A 16,953-nucleotide genomic window follows, 5' to 3' on the forward strand; every position below is an offset into this window, starting at 1 on the left:
AGAAGTGGGAGTCTGAGAACAAAGAGAAAGGAAGCAACAACCCAAACGCTTTCCTGAAATTTCAGTAAAATTATGAACCTACAGGTTGGAAAAGCTCAAAGAACTCCAAGCAAAAGAAACACAAAGAAAATCAAACTAAAGAAAAACAATCAAGTTGCTACACACGAGCTAGAAAGACAAACTTCGAGTCGGGGGAAAAAGACACAGTATATACAGAAGATGAAGACCAGAACAACAGCCAATTCTGCTCAGGAACAAGGCCGCACAGAGGACAATGGAACAATATCCTTAAAGTACTGAAGGGGAAAATGGACAAGCTAGAATTCTGTTTACAACAGAAACAGCTTTCAAAGACGAAGACAAAGACTTTCTTCAGACAAACAAAAGCTGAGATAATTGATCAGCAGCAACTTGCGTTGAGATAAACGTTAACGTTCTCAGGTCGGAGGAAGATGGTGTGGAGAGAAAGCTGGCAAGGCCGTGCCCCGGGGGCGGCAGGTGGCCACACAGGGGACACGTTCCTGCACTTTTTAACCTCTGAGAAAGGTAGCCAACTGGTTCAGAGCAAAAACGGCAACACCCGTGTTACGCACAACTTGGGCAGGAACAACAGCAGGACGATGGCAGGGGACAGGAGCGTGTGATGGCGTGGGCATGGAGGTGAGACACTGCAGCCATGTCTGCTCATCTCTGAAATGCCCAGCGTCACCAAAAGTGTTCTCTTCTTGTTGACTAACTAGAGTTCTTCAGATATTTAAATACTGACAATTTTTGTCAGTCAAGTACATTGCAGATATCTTTTCCCAAGTGTGGCTAAACTGTGACTTTGTTTATCGTGTCTTTGGATGAAGACTTCATCACCACGGTCCAACGTGTCCGTCTTCCCTCTGCTGGACCTGCACACTTTCTGAAGGAGCCTCTGCCCGGATGCTCTCCTGCACTTCACCCTCGGGCCATCGGACGGACCACCCTGAGGCCTCCTGCCCCGGCTCTGGCACAACTGGAACTCAGCCCGGGAAGGGGGGGAGGGAAGGGGGACAGGACAGGGTTGGGGGGGGCGGGGACCAGGACAGGCGGGGGGACCAGCTCATGGCTTCCTAGCCCAGGGCCCCCCAGTGCCCTCCCGACCCAGCTGCCACTGGCCACACCCGGGGGCAAGGCGGGGGGCCCTGCACAGCCCACCAGGTGTCGCCCAACCCCCACACACGGGGGGCTCGGGGCCGGGCAGTGAGGACGCCCGCCTCACTCTGCTGCCGGATTCCTGGGGCGAGCCCTGGCCCTCTGCTCCTCTACGCTGAATCTAGTATTAGTTTCAGCGCTAAGAAAACATTTTGATTGAAATTGCTTTAAGTTATAGGTTATCTGGGGAAAATTTGGAAGTTTTTAAACATCTGTCTTTTAACAAATGAGCCACAATGTGACAGCTGAAAACATGGATGACTTGTGTCCACCCACAGGGGACTGAGGCCGGTGATGGCTGCTGGGCTCGGCCTCGGGCTGGGGCCAGGCTGGACCCCAGGCTGGACACCCCCCACAGCTGCCTCGGAGGCGTCACCTCCCCCTCCACCAGTGGGAGCCGCCACGGCACCTGGAGTCCGGGTCACACACAGCAGAGAGGGCGCCTGCCGTCCGGCCCACTCCTGCCCACCCCCGCGTCCAGCTCCCAGGTCCGCGTCCCTGTTCCCGGGCGCCATGCGGCTCTGGGTAGGCCTGACCCCCACAGAGCCACAGGGCACGCCTCCCACGGACAGCGGCGCTCTGTGCCTGCCCCACTGCGACCAGCGAGCTGTGAGCTTCTGAATGGACACCCGGCCCATCCGTCCACCTGTCCTCAGCAGCAGCAGGCCACACAGCCATCAGGCCACAGGACGGAATCTCAGCCTGGACCCGGGGCTGACATTTCTGAGCCCAGAGGTGCCACTGCCTGGAACTCCGAGGGGTGCAGCCACCCCATCGCTACACCGCCCCTGACGCCCGGGCCACGCCCCCTCTTGGACAAGGCACCCCAACCCGGGCCTGGCCCTCAGTGGGGCTTGCCCCTCACCCCCAGCCACACCCACCCCGCCCCAGGAGGAGGTAGAGGCCAGGCAGCTGCCCCCAGACTTACTTGACGAACTTGTCCACGTGCGACATGGACGCTTCATAGTTCTTCCCTCCGAACTCCTGGCAGTGCAGGGCCAGGAAGTGTGGCCTGTGAGCGTGGACGACCTGCGGAAGAAAGGCAGGCATCAGGGCGGCCCCCGACCCCGGGGCGTGGTCCCCAGGGAGCTCCCCGTCTCTCAGGAATGCTGGCGTCTCCCCCATCCCGATGGGAGGTCCCGCGTCGGCCACAGAGCAGCGGGCAGGGCCAGGAGGACAGCCATCCTGACGCTGCCGTGGCCCCGTGGGGATGAGAGTGCACGCGTGTCGTATGCGTGTGTCGGCGCTGTGCACACATGTGTGCATGTGCCCCACCATCTAGGAGGGAGCAGGGCTTCCCCGGTGGCTCAGACAGTGAAGAATCCGCCTGCAACACGGGAGACCTGGGTTCAATCCCTGGGTTGGGCAGACGCCCTGGAGAAGCGAATGGCGACCCCCCCGCCCCGTGTTCTTGCCTGGAGCATCCATGGACGCAGGAGCTTGGCGGGCTACAGTCCACGGGGTCACAGACAGTCAGACACGACTGAGCGACGGGCACGCACAGGAGGAGCAAAGCTGGCCGCGAGGGCGGGCGCTGTCTCACGCCCGGCTGCCCGACTCGCCCTCGAGCCCCAGCCCAGCCCCTGGCGAGGTGGGCGCGGCTGCGGCGGTCAGCAGTCAGCGGGACTGGGTGCAGCCAGGCAGGGGCAGGCGGCAGAGCCGGCAGGCCCACTCCTCCGGGCGCGGCTCGCCCCCCAGCCCCCGGGGCCAGGCCCGCAGCGTCTCCCTGGCCACCAGGGTCTCCCCGGGCTCCAGCCAGACAGGCCCCAAGGCGGCACCCAGCCGGGCCTCCCTCCTGTCACTCGAACTCCACCACGGAGTCCTCCTTGGAGCTGCGGCCTTGTAGCCTAGCGGCTCTGCGGGGAGCATGAGAGGGCCGTCCTGAGGGGGAGCCAGCCTCAGGGGGAGCCATCCTGAGGGGGAGAGAGCCGTCCTGAGGGAGAGAACAGTCCTGAGGGGGAGAGAGCCATCCTGAGGGGGAGAGAGCCATCCTGAGGGGGAGAGCCATCCTGAGAGAGCCGTCCTGAGGGGGAGGGAGCCGTCCTCAGGGGGAGCCGTCCTGAGGGAGAGAGCCGTCCTGAGGGGGAGCCGTCCTGAGGGAGAGAGCCGTCCTGAGGGGGAGAGACCCGTCCTGAGGGAGAGAGAGCCGTCCTGAGGGAGAGACCCGTCCTGAGGGAGAGAGAGCCATCCTGAGGGAGAGAGAGCCGTCCTGAGGGAGAGACCCGTCCTGAGGGAGAGAGAGCCATCCTGAGGGAGAGAACAGTCCTGAGGGGGAGAGAGCCGTCCTAAGGGGGAAAGCCGTCCTGAGAGAGCCGTCCTGAGAGAGCCATCCTGAGGGGGAGAGCCGTCCTGAGGGGGAGCTGTCCTGAAGGGGAGAGAGCCTTCCTGAGGGAGAGAACAGTCCTGAGGGGGAGAGAGCCATCCTGAGGGGGAGAGAGCCATTCTGAGGGGGAGAGCCATCCTGAGAGAGCCGTCCTAAGGGGGAGCCGTCCTGAGGGAGAGAGCTGTCCTGAGGGGGAGAGACCCTTCCTGAGGGAGAGAGAGCCGTCCTGAGGGGGAGGGAGCCGTCCTGAGAGAGCCGCCTGAGGGAGAGAGCTGTCCTGAAGGGAGCCGTCCTGAGAGGGAGAGCCATCCAGCGGCCTGGCCGCCCTGCAGCCCTCCCTGCATGGGGTCCTGACACGGGCCACGGCCTGGACCCGCGTCTCCCCTGGGCCCTGAAACAGGCTGGGCATCGGGAGCGACCCTCAGGTCACCCGGGCAGGTGTGGACCCACACGGCTCACGAGGGGACCCGGAGGCCGTGGCCCCACACCCCAGGGCGCCCACAGCTGGGGGCGCGGGCAGCGGTGCCAGGACATTCACGGCAGGGGCGGCGGCCAGGGTGAAGCCCCCAGGAGACGGCCAGGGCAGGGTGGCCGGGACGGACAGCGAGGGCGGCACTGGAACTGCAGCGAGGCCCCGGCCGTCCACTCCCGCGCCCCACCCGTCCTCCGCTCTGCGCCTCCCTTGGCGTGGTGACACAGCCGGCCCTGCAGAGCCCACCCTGGCCTCCCAGCCCACCATCCCAGAGGCGGGCGACCCACGCGCAGGGCCACAGTGTCGCTTCCCACGCCGCCTGCACCCGGCCTCGGCCACCGCGTCCTGCCCAGAGGTCAGCGAGCCGTGGGTGGACGGGCCGCGGTCCACAGGCTGAGACACGGCTCCTCTGGGCACAAGGGCAGTGAGGTGCCCGACGGGAAGGGGCTGCACCCGGGGCTCAGCCAGCTGACCAGAGAGGGGGCTGGGGGGAAGGGACGTGGGCCAGGCCCTGGAGTGGAGCACAGAGCGCCAGGCAGGCAGGAGGGAGCCCCGCTCAGCGGCAGCTGCCCCTGACCCAAGATGGCGGGCGGCACGTCCAGCTTCAGGGAGGTGCCTGGACCCGGCCGTGCCCTCAGGGAAGGGCACGCAGTGACACCCGGCTCGCCCCTGCACTCCGCCTGAGCAGGGTACAGGATGCTCACCAGCGCGCTCTCACTGCCCCCTCAACACTGGCCCAGATCCCCCCTTCCTGGACTCCAGCCTCAGGGCTCGGGGAACCAGGCGGCAGGCCTCCCAGCGGGCGCCTCACCCAACACTGCACAGCCGGGCAGGGGCCAGGGCACTCGGGCAGCAGATCACCTCCACAACCAGGGCAGATTGCAGGCTGGTTTCCGGGCCCAGGCTCGGGACCTCAAAGGGCACCAGGGACCCCGGTCAGAAGCGGCTCCAGGCAGCCTGGGTCAGGGCACCAGCCGGCCTGGCCTCAGGCCCAGGAACAAGAAACACCACAGCGCAGTCGCGTGAAAGCCACCACAGGCGGCGTGATGTGTGCGGCTGTCCCCGCCGCGTCTGGGACCCGGGACAACACACAAAGCCAGACCTTCGCGAGGGGCGCAGGGCTCCACCCGGGCAGCTCCTCCCGGGATGCCGGGAGCAGCACAGGCCGGGAGGGGCGTGGACAGGCGCAGGTCGTCCCGAGGAAGCTGGCGGCTCACGACCCTGCTCAGGGCTGCTTCTTCCGGGCCCAGTCCCCATTGTCCAGCAGCTCAGGCCCAGCTCCAGTCCGGGGGCGGGAAGGGCAGAAGGCATCCCGGAGACAGGCAGGGGATTCATGTGGGCTCCTGCAGGTCACACCGCCACGCCGTGTGCAGAGGCTGTGGGTCCCCAGAGTGTGTCAGGGACCATGCCCAAGTCCCCAGGGAGGGCCGAGCAGAGTGGCTTTCCAGGGACACCCCGCCAGTGACTCAGGGAGGCCAGGACCTGACCCCAAGCAGCCGCCTCAGGCCGGGCGGGTCCCTCTGGGCAGGGCCTTGCTGCCGCCTTCACACCCACACGCGTCTTCCTCACGAGACCACTCATTCTGTCATGGGCTGAACTAAAGTGGCCTTTTAAGGCACAGAATTCACTCTTCACGTCACATCAAACTCCTCAAACACTTGACTCTGATCCCACAAATCTCGAAAAAATGAAGGATCCAAAACTAGCCCACCCGCGCCCCCCCCACACATCGGGGAGCCCCTGGTGGCCTGCAGGCCCAGCCCACCCGCTGCAGGGCCCGGTGGGGAGGGCCCTCCATATGGAGGACAGGAGAGGGTGCTTCAAAAGCCACGATGAGGCGCCGGGAGGAGCTCACGCGGGAGTGGACGGGAGGAGACAAAGGTACGTCTCGCGTGAGAACGAAGGTGCTGAAATGATGGGTCCTCATCATGAAGCGTCTGGGGAGGAAAGTGACAGACGCCTGCAGGAAAGGCCCCACGCGCCGGGAAAGCGGCCACCATGCCCCTCTCCGCAGACTGCAGACCACGCGCCCCCCACGCCAGAGGCCACACGGGTCCACGGAGGCTCTCCCTGGGCAGCCCAGGGACGAACGCACAGCCGGGAACCGGGCTTGGGGGAGGGAGCAGGTTCAGAAGAGCCTGGCCCCCACCAGGAGCATCGGGATGGGGGGTTTGGGGGGTTTGGGGGGCCCTGCAGGAAGTGGGAGAGGAGCCTGAAGCCACGTTGGAGTTTAACCAGCACTCCCCCTCCACCCAGGACAGGCCACACACACACACACACACACACACACACTCTTACATCCACGAGCTCATGATGATGCTAACCCCCCCTGCCATGCCAGTCAGCGTGGAGTCAGGACACCCCTCTGAAAACCGGTGGATGAAAAGAATGAAGCCTTCCTTCCCTCCTGCGTCTCTGGGGAAACGGGAGGGCAAGCCCCTCTCAGGGAAATGTCAAGCCAAGAAATGGAGGCAAGGCACCGGGACCAGACTATGCACGGCCACACGGGAACCCAGGGCTTCCGGCTGAGATGGGAGGCGGGTACAGAGAGACCCCCGTGTGAAAACCCAAACCAACTTTCAACCCAGGTGGAATCGCAGCAGCCAGACTCGGAGGCACAGAGTAGAAAGGGTGAGGGGGCGGGGGGCAGGTCACCGGGCTCACAGCTTCTGGGTCTAACGGGCAGCCGGGCGACCAGCCCACACGGCTCAGTCACACCCAGCCCTGGGCAGGGACAGCCCAAGGCGGCTGCGGACGGCAGGAGACGCTTGGCCTGGCGGGTCCATGGGCCGGCTGCAGGGTGCCAGGAGGCCCTGCTTCTGCAGAGCAGGGCTGCAGGGAGGGCGGAGGGGCTGCAGCGGGAATGTGAGCAGGGGAGCAGGGGCAGGCGGGCGCTCTGAGACGGAGAGGAGGCACCCCGTTGCCCACAGCAGGCAGCACAGCTCTGCCGGACTTTGCCAGACGGACAGAAGAGGGTGCTGTGAGGCCAGGAATGCGGCAGGCAGAGGAAGGGCAGGTCTCCGCAGGGCTGCGGCCCGCAGGAAAGCGCACCCCCAGGAAGAGGCCCGCCCTTGACAGAGGCACAGAGCAGCCCAGAGCTGCGAGCCCCCTGCAGACAGAGCCAAACATCCAGACAGGCGCCGAGGGGAGGAGAAATGCTTGGAAACAGAACGAAATTAGAAACGGACTCGAAAGAGACCAGGATCAACCTCAGGACAGAAATGGGGAAAAGGACAAAATCGTCACAGGAAAGAAGAGCACGTTACAGAGCGCCCGAGGGAGAACCGACTTCGAGGAAAGTTCAGCAGGGGCCACACAGGCCGGAAAAACCCAGAGAGTGAAGAGAGCGTCAGCAGGAAGGCAGGGGGGAGCCCCTGCACCCCGGGGAGCTGCCCTCCCCGGGGAGAGGGCGAGGCAGGGAACTCGGGGCCCAGGGAAGCCTCCCAAGGCAGGGGGAGCTGAACTCACACTGAGGGGCATCTGAGCACCCGAGACAATCACCCCAGAGCAACGGACTCCCAGACACATCCCAGCAAAACACACAGTCCTCCAGGACCCCAGGAAACCAAACCAGAGACCCACAGCACAGCCAGAGACCCACACCACAGTCAGAGACCCACACCAGAACCACCGACACCCACACCAGAACCACCGTGCAGGTGGAGCAGTGGCAGAACCACCTTTTATAAAAATCCTCAGTGCGACCAAGCATGAGCCAAGAATCACACAGCTCAGTCAACCGTCCTTCAAACGTCAAAGCCAGAGAGGGCGTCTTCGTGAGTAAACTCGGGTGGGCTCTGTCCCCGTGAGCCTGCGCGGAGCTCCACTAGAGCAGGCTGGGCAGACGCTGACCGGGGCCCAGGGCAGACTCAGGCCCGGCAGCCAGCAGCCTCGGGGCAACACCCCTGGGCAGGTGTGGAGGCCGCCCCTGGGAACCTGACCCCAAGCCAGGAGGCAAGTCGGACCGGCTAGGGTGGGGAGCGGGGATGGGGTGCTGACCCTTGATTTGAAGTAGCAATTGTAAGTCATAGTTTACAGCCACCGTAACCCGCCGGCTGGAGTCCCCAGTGCAGGCGGAGGGACAGCACATGCTGCTCGGAAACCTGCGTAGTCCCAGCGTGTCCAGGCGGCACACGAAGGAGCAGGGTGCAACCAGAGGCAGGCGGACTCAAAACCCACAGAGGCCAGGAAGACACTTCATGAAAGGCAAGGCGCCAGTAAACAACTTCAAACGGAATGCGAAAGAAAAAGAGAAGCAATCCAAAAGAAAGCAGAAATGGGAAAATAAAGGGACAAACCAGAAGGTGTAAACATAAAACAGACAATACAATGGCAGGTCCCAAACCTACCGTGTTGATGGTCACATTGAATGCTCACGGTCTGGACCGCACTGAACGGTAGGGCTGCCTGACCGCTGCGGACAGTGACGGCTGCAGACAGTGACCCCCGCGGACAGTGACCCCCATGTACAGTGACCGCCGCGGACAGTGACGGCTGCAGACAGTGACGGCTGCGGACAGTGACCGCCGTGGACAGTGACCGCCGCGGACAGTGGCGGCCGCGGACAGTGACCGCCGTGGACAGTGACCGCCGCGGACAGTGACGGCTGCAGACAGTGACCCCCGCGGACAGTGACCCCCATGTACAGTGACCGCCGCGGACAGTGACAGCTGCAGACAGTGACGGCTGCGGACAGTGACCACCACGGACAGTGACGGCTGCAGACAGTGACCCCCGCGGACAGTGGCGGCCGCGGACAGTGACCGCCGTGGACAGTGACCGCCGTGGACAGTGGTGGCTGCGGACAGTGGAGGCTGTGGACAGCACAGAGCAGAGTGTCCACCACAGAAGGTTCTGAGAGACAAGGCCATGCTGGTGCCTGAGCCCCAGGGGCTGGGAGGTGCCTCAGTGAGCGGCAGGGGCTCCAGAGGACGACCACAGAGGGCTTGGAAGGAAGACACACACATGTGCACGGCCAGTGATGGGAACGCACACACGCGCGTGTGGACACTGCCCTGACAGACAGCCCAGGACGCGGCTGCGGGACGCACCCTCTCCTGTGGCCCACTCAGCAGGAAAGGCCATCGCTAGGCCACAGAACAAACCATAGGCTGCTGCCCGGCCTTTCAGGGATCACAGTCAAAGATGGAGAAGGTCCACACGGTCAGCAAAGACAAGACCGGGAGCTCACTAGGGCTCAGATCATCAGCTCCTTAATGCAAAATTTAGGCTTCAATTAAACAAAGTAGGCCATTTGTTTAATGAATTAATTAATTAAACACTAGGCCATTCAGGTATGACCTAAATTAAATCCCTTATGTTTATACACTGGAGGTGACAAATAGATTCAAGGGATTAGATGTGGTAGACATGGTGCCTGAAGAACTGTGGATGGTGCTTGTAACATTGTACAGGAGGCGGCCAAAACCATCCCCAAGAAGAAGAAATGCATGAAAACAAAACGGTTGTCTGACGACGCTTCACAAATAGCTGAGGAAAGAAGAGAAATGAAAGGCAAAGGAGATGCACTCATAGCCATCTGAATGCAGAGTTCCAAAGAACAGCAAGCAGAGATAAGAAAGCCTTTCTCGGTGATCAAAGCAAAGAAACAGAGGAAAACAATGGGAAACACCAGAGATCTCTTCAAGAAAACTGGAGATATCAAGTGAACTTTTCAGGTAAGAATAGGCACAATAAAGGACAGAAACAGGAAGGACCTAACAGAAGCGGAAGATATTAAGAAGAGGTGGCAAGAATACACAGAAGAACCATACAAGAAAGGTCTTAATGACCTGGATAACCATGATAAGTGTGGTTACTCATCTAGAGCCAGACATCCTGGAGTGTGAAGTCAAGTGGGCCCTAGGAAGCATCACTGCGAACAAAGCTAGTGGATGTGATAAAATTCTAGCTGAGCTATTTAAAATCCCCAAAGACGACACTGTGAAAGTGCTGCACTCAGTATGCTAGCAAATTTGGAAAACTCAGCTGTGGCCACAGGTCTAGAAGAGGTCAATTTTCACTTCAATGCCAAAGAATGTTCAACCCACTGTATAATTGCACTCATTTCACACGCTAGTAAGGTTACACTCAAAATCCTTCAAGCTTGGCTTTAACAGTATGTGAACTGAGAACTTCCAGATGTTCAAGCTGGGTTTTGAAGAGGCAGAGAGACCAGAGATCAAATTCCCAACATTCACTGGATCGTGGAGAAAGCAAGGGAATTCCAGAAAAACATCTTCTGCTTCACTGATGACGCTAAAGCCTTTGACTGTGTATATCACAACAAACTGTGGGAAATTCTTAAAGAGATGGAGTACCAGACCACCTTACCTGTTTCCTGAGAAACCTGTATGCAGGTCAAGAAGCAATGATTAGAACCAGACATGGAACAACTTAGTAGTTCAAAACTGGGGAAGGAGAACAACAAGGCTGTGTATTGACACCCTGCTTATTTAACTTGTGCAGAGTACATCATGTGAAGTGCCGGGCAGGATGAAGCACAAACTGGAATCAAGATTGCCGGGAGAAATATCAACAACTTCAGACATGCAGATGATGGAAGAAAGTGAAGAGGAACTAAAGAACATCTTGATGAAGGTGAAAGAGGAGGTTTAAAAAAGCTGGCTTGAAACTCAACACTCAAAAATCTAAGATCATGGCATAGAAAGGTGGAAGATGGAAGCAGTGACAGATTTTGTTTTTGTGGGCTCCAGAATCACTATGGATACTGACTGCAGCCATGAAATTAAAAGACGCTTGCTCCTTGGAAGAAAAACTATGACAAACCTAGACATTGTACTAAAAAGCAGAGGCATCACTTTGCCAACAAAGGTCTGTCTGGTCAAAGCCATGGTTTTCCCAGTGGTCATGTACGGATGCGAGAGCTGGACCATAAAGAAAGCTGAGTGCCGAAGAACTGATGCTTTCAACTGTGGTGTTGGAGAAGACTCCTGAGAGTCCCTTGGACTGCAAGGAGATCCAACCAGTCCATCCTAAAGGAAATCAATCCTGAATATTCATTGGAAGAACTGATGCTGAAGCTGAAACTCCAACACTTTGGCCCCCTGATGGGAAGAGCTGACTCACTGGAAAAGACCCTGATGCTGGGAGGGATTGAAGGCAGGAGGAGAAGGGGACGACAGAGGATGAGATGGTTGGATGGCATCACCGACTCGATGGGCATGGGTTTGAGCAAACTCCGGGAGTTGGTGATGGACGGGGAGGCCTGGCGTGCGGCGGTCCACGGGGTCGCAGAGAGTAGACACGACTTTGCTGCTGAACAGCAACAACCTGTTTTCCCAGGCTCTCTGAGCGTCCCCTTCCTCACGCGCCTGCCTTGTTCGGTCACTGTGCTCAAGACAGACGCACAGCAAGCACCGGATGGCGTGTCCGTTCAACACCATCGCAAATGCCGCGGGGGCAGGACCAGCTGTCACCCGGGGGACCCCGGGACTAGGAGTGAAAGTGCCGGCCCGGAGCTCTCTGGGCCACTGAGGTCAGAGCTGCAGGCCTCCCCCCGCCTCCAGGAAGGAGCCTAGACCGAGAACCCTTTGGGGAGGATGGCATGGCTGTCTGGAGGGTGGATGGGAAAGTTCCTCCAAGATGTGGGCAGCAAGCTCAGGCCACGACTGGTGGGGAGGAGCTCAGAGAAGCAGGAGCTGGATGGGCAGGGGGCTCCTGGCCCTGGAGAGTCAGGGTCGGGGCCTCTGCTGCGTGGGCTCTAACTGGCCCCCGCCCTGCCCACCTGGGACGGGGTGGCTGCTCACATCTGCACATGCGCTGGGCAACATTCTTTACCAAAAAAAGGAGCTTCTGCGAACTCTAGGGGGGAAACGAAGGCAACTGATAGAAATACACGGGTTCTTTCATAGGAAGGCTCAAGAAAAATATTTTGGAAAAGAGTGAATTAGAGATTTTGGCAAGGAAGAGCTGAGGGAATTAAAAATAAAAACAAAAACACACCACCCAGCCAAACAAAACCAGACCCTGTCCTGACGTTGTACAGGTGGCGAAGAGAGGGCAGCTCTGGTCTCCAGGACACGCAGAGCCGCCCGGCCCCGCTAAAAATAGCAGCAGCCAGGCCTTGTTAGGCCTGCTCCAAAGAGGAGTATCTGAGTTACCTAAAAAGGAATTACATCCTGCAAACAACCCAGCGCAGGCCGGACAGCCGAGATAAGGAGCTGAAAAGGGACAAAGGAATTTCTCCAGAGGCGAGATTGCTCTTTACCAGCTACGCCTGAGAACACCCTGCGGAGACGTCTATGACCCTCGGCCTGGAGGCGGGGTCCTCTGGTCGCCCAGCCACCCACCCTCCGCCCCAGGGCTGCGTCGGGACGGTGTGGGGGAGGCGGGGGCCTGCCCCCCGAGAAGGAAGGCCCGACCGGACGCGCTCCCAGAGCCCAGGCCCCACACCGCTGCCGGCCGGCAACGAGGACAGAACGAGGCTCCGCGAGCCTGCCAGCAGGCGGGGGGCCTGGCCGTCTGAGCAGCGAGGGCGGCTCCCAGCCCCCGTGTGGGCGGGAGGGCCACTCCGAGTCCTTGGGGCTGGAGGGTTCCTAGTGTGGCTGTTGGCCCTGGGCACCCACAGGCCTGCGTGACCGCCGGCCGCAAAGCTGAAGCAGCGTCCGGGGGTGAACCGTGGCTTTACCCCAGATCCGGACAGACAGACACGAGGCTGTGCCTTTCAAAGGGGCAGAAATATGGAGCTTGGTCCGCTCTGAACACAGCCTGTTGCCTGGGCCATCAGAGGTCTCTAAGAACGACTTGATTTTCATTCAAGAAGCACCTTCCCTGACAAGGGGCAAGCAGGGTGGAAGCAGGTCCTGAGCTGACGGGGTGCCCCCGCCGCCTGGCTCTCCCCACGGACCCCGGGGCCAGCTGATGGCCACAGCTTCCTGGTCTCAGCCTGGAACCTCCTCCTTGAAGCCGCCCGATTCCTCAGGGTGGTTTCCAGTGCGCGGGGACACACACGGTGACCACGGCTGAGAGGCTGCACAGAGCACCCCCTGCAGCCTCTGACCACAGCAGCCCCATGGGTGTGAGTTAGCCCCCCAGTATCCACCTCGGGGGGCCCATGGGTGTGAGTGAGCCCCCCCCACTATCCACCTCGGGGGGCCCATGGGCATGAGCGAGCCCCCCAACTATCCACCTCGGGGGGTCCATGGGCGTGAGAGTGCCCCCAGCATCCACCTCGGGGGGCCCATGGGCGTGAGAGCCCCCCCACTATCCACCTCGGGGGGCCCATGGGTGTGAGCGAGCACCCCCAGCATCCACCTCAGGGGGCCCATGGGTGTGAGAGAGCCCCCCCCAGCATCCACCTCGGGGGGCCCACGGGTGTGAGCAAGCCCTCCCCACTATCCACCTCGGGGGGCCCATGGGTGTGAGCGGGCCTCCCCCAGCATCCATCTCGGGGGGCCCGCCTCTCTCCGTACCAGAGGCAGACAGGAAGCCGCGACTCTGGCTTGGGGGTGGGAGGGGGGGTCCGAGGACCCGGGTGTGATGCTCGTGTGTGCCGGGCACTTACAGGGGCAACTCAGGGCATGCGGGGCAGACGGCACACCTGATCCCCACCCGGCCGAGCTGCTAGACGTGACCACGCTGACCCGGCAATCAAGCAGCTCCTCAGGGCCAGTGAGGATTGTCATCATGCCCCCGTGGCCCCCTGGGAAGTGTGCCCTCTTCACACGCCACGAGGGCGGGCCCTGCGGGCACAGCCCAGACTAGTGGCATCAGCAGCCCGTTGAAGGCTCGGCAGGTCTGCAGGGAGGACCTCGCACCCCGACACGGAGGAGGCTGGGCACTGGGGGCAGCTGCAGACTCAGGCCGAGCCCAGAGCAGAGAGCGGCAGGCGTGGAGGGGCCCCACTGCCTGCGCCCCTGCCACCGGCCCCCATCCCGCAGGAACGCACCCTTCCTGTCCCCATGCCCCACACCAGCAGACCAGGGCACGAGCCTGGCTTCTCAGAGGCTGACAAAGAAAGCAGTGGGGACCCCACCTCTGGCCTCCTTGGAGAGGGACACCTCCCTGCTTCCTCAGGACTTTCCTGACTGCTCTTATCGCTGCACAGACGTTCAGCTCACTCAGTCGCTCAGTCCGACTCTGCGACCCCATGGCTGCAGCACGCCAGGCCTCCCTGTCCATCATCAACTCCCGGAGTCTACTCAAACTCATGTCCATTGCATTGGTGATGCCATCCAACCATCCCATCCTCTGTTGTCCCCTTCTCCTGCTGCCTTCAGTCTTTCCCAGCATCAGGCTCTTTTCCAAGGAGTCAGTTCTTCGCATCAGGTCGCCAAAGTACTGGAGTTTCAGCTTCAGCATCAGTCCTTCCAGTGAACACCCAGGACTGATTTCCTTTAGGATGGACTGGTTGGATCTCCTTGCTGTCCAAGGGACTCTCAGGAGTCTTCTGCAACACCACAGTTCAAAAGCATCAATTCTTCGGTGCTCAGCTTTCTTCACAGTCCAACTCTCACATCCATACATGACCACTGGAAAAACCATAGCCTTGGCTAGATGGACCTTTGTTGGCAAAGTAATGTCTCTGCTTTTTAATATGCTGTCTAGGTTGGACATAACTTTCCTTCCAAGGAGTAAGCGTCTTTTAATTTCATGGCTGCAATCACCATCTGCAGTGATTTTGGAGCCCAAAAAAATAAAGTCTGACACTGTTTCCACTGTCTCCCCATCTATTTCCCATAAACTGATGGGACCAGATGCCATGATCTTAGTTTTCTGAATGTTGAGCTTTAAGCCAACTTTTTCATTCTGCTCTTTCACTTTCATCAAGAGGCTCTTTAGTTCTTCTTCACTTTCTGCCATAAGGGTGGTGTCATCTGCGTATCTGAGGTTATTGGTATTTCTCCCGGCAATCTTGATTCCAGCTTGTGCTTCTTCCAGCCCAGCATTTCTCATGATGTACTCTGCATATAAGTGAAATAAGCAGGGTGACAATATACAGCCTTGACGTACTCCTTTCCTATTTTGAACCAGTCTGTTGTTCCATGTCCAGTTCTAACTGTTGCTTCCTGACCTGCATACAGGTTTCTCAGGAGGCAGGTCAGGTGGTCTGGTATTCCATCTCTTTCAGAATTTTCCACAGTTTGTTGTGATCCACACAGTCAAAGGCTTTGGCATAGTCAATAAAGTAGAAATAGATGTTTTTCTGGAACTCTCTTGCTTTTTCGATGATCCAGCGGAGGTTGGCAATTTGGTCTCTGGTTCCTCTGCCTTTTCTAAAACCAGCTTGAGCGCAGACATTAACATGTTTCATCAGATGTGTGGCCACTGCTTCCTTTCGGTGCTACTGCGCACACTCACATCTAACATAAAAGACGTTCTCAGGGTGCCCTGTGTGCTGACGCTCACCGCACTCACTGACAGTAGTTAGCAGCCACATCTCTACGCATCCCTCACGGCTTCCTGAACAGCCCGTCACACCTTCTGCCCAGGCGCAGGCCAGCTCCCTCCCTCAGCCTGTAGGACTCTACTTCCTCTCTGCCCAGAGACTCCAGACTCCGGCGAGGACCTTCACTGCCCAGCAGAACGCAGGCAGGCCCTGCGCGCCCCCACTCCAGGGTCCCGGCAAGAAAGCATCTCGTCCCCCGGGAGCTGTGCCGTCAGGCTCAGGGCGTGAGTGCTCGTTACAGAAGCTCCTTCCACTCAGCTTGCCGGCAGCTTTCATCAGAAACGGTTACAGAATTTCAGCAAATGCTTTTCCTGCATCTGCAGAGACGATCGTGTGTTTTTTCTTCACAGTTGGTTGACATGGGTGATCTTATTTATTAATTTTTGAATGTTAAGCCAGGCTTGCACGGCTTGGTGCTCACGTGTAACTTTTTGATACGCCGCTGTTTGTATGCGTGTGTGTGAGTGAATGTACTGCATGCATTGTTACACACGTAAGCAGTTGTACATTTGATTTGCTGAAGCTCCTTGAACTCGGGCGTTTACTCCACGCAGGAGGCCGACCTGTGTTTTCAGAGACGACTCTGGCTTTGTGTCACAGCGTCACATGCCTCAACCTTCCTGAAATGCTCGACAGAAACGTCAGTGTGTGTTGCTCAGACGTTTGACAGAACTTTTCAGTGTTGAGCAAAACTTGAATAAAGAGCTCGTTTATTTCTTCTCGACTTAGCTTCCTTTGCTTTTCCAAAAACATCTTCCGTTTATGTAAGTGTCCAGATTTATTGGCAAATAGTTGTTCATGATAATTCCCTTACTATCTTTTTATTGTCCCCAGGATCTTCAGTGACCATTCCCCAGTGTCAAATTTCTGAAATTGATCATTCTTATCTTCTACTTTCAGAAATTAGATATAGAAGAGCAAATTAAGTGGAAAGTAATCAAGAAAAAGGAAAAAAATAGAGAGCAGAAAACAGTGAAGAAAAAATCAGAAAACAACTGGCAGAATAAAATCAAAAGCAGGTGTGCCGAGGCCAGTACAACTGGTAAACCTCTAACCATGCCGTTGACAGAAGGGCCCGATGTCCCTGCATCTGTGCCTGCCTGCTCACTTTTTATTGGTTGTAAACATCAAATTGTGCATTCCAGCTCCCTGGACACTAGCCTGGGCGTCCTCAAGGGCTTTAACTGTGGCCAGTGCAGCCTGGCCTCTGAGCCCTCAGCCACACTGTCCTGCCTGCCCACTGCCTGAGGTCTGAAAACCAGCATGTCTCATACGTTCTCTGGTTTTAATTTGGTACCTGTTTCTGCGTGTACCCAGGTTCAATCTCTAGGTTGGGAAGATGCCCTGGAGAAGGGAGGGGCTACCCACTCCAGTGTTCTTGCCTGGAGAAGCCCATGGACAGCGGAGCCGGGCGGGCTACAGTCCACGGGGTCGCAAAGAGTCGCAAAGAGTCGGACGCAAATGAGCGAATTTCACTTTTCACTTTCTCCGTGCTAGCTGGAAGCAGATATTACTCATCACATTATTTTTTTAAATAATTCTCAGGGAAAATTGTGAAAGGCTTTCAAA

At 58.7% G+C, this 16,953-nt stretch overlaps 1 protein-coding gene across 2 annotated transcripts in view; it reads right to left on the bottom strand.

Moving 5' to 3' along the window:
• INPP5A (inositol polyphosphate-5-phosphatase A) overlaps positions 1–16,953 on the bottom strand; it is a 149,261-nt gene that overhangs the window by 75,830 nt on the left and 56,478 nt on the right. For both annotated transcript variants that reach the window (XM_043475065.1, XM_043475066.1), the window contains exon 3: positions 2,108–2,208. In XM_043475065.1, coding sequence (XP_043331000.1) covers positions 2,108–2,208 — 101 coding nt within the window. The remainder of the gene's footprint in view (positions 1–2,107; positions 2,209–16,953) is intronic.

Source organism: Cervus canadensis, chromosome 8 (assembly GCF_019320065.1).
Source record: "Cervus canadensis isolate Bull #8, Minnesota chromosome 8, ASM1932006v1, whole genome shotgun sequence".
Taxonomy (NCBI): Eukaryota; Metazoa; Chordata; class Mammalia; order Artiodactyla; family Cervidae; genus Cervus; species Cervus canadensis.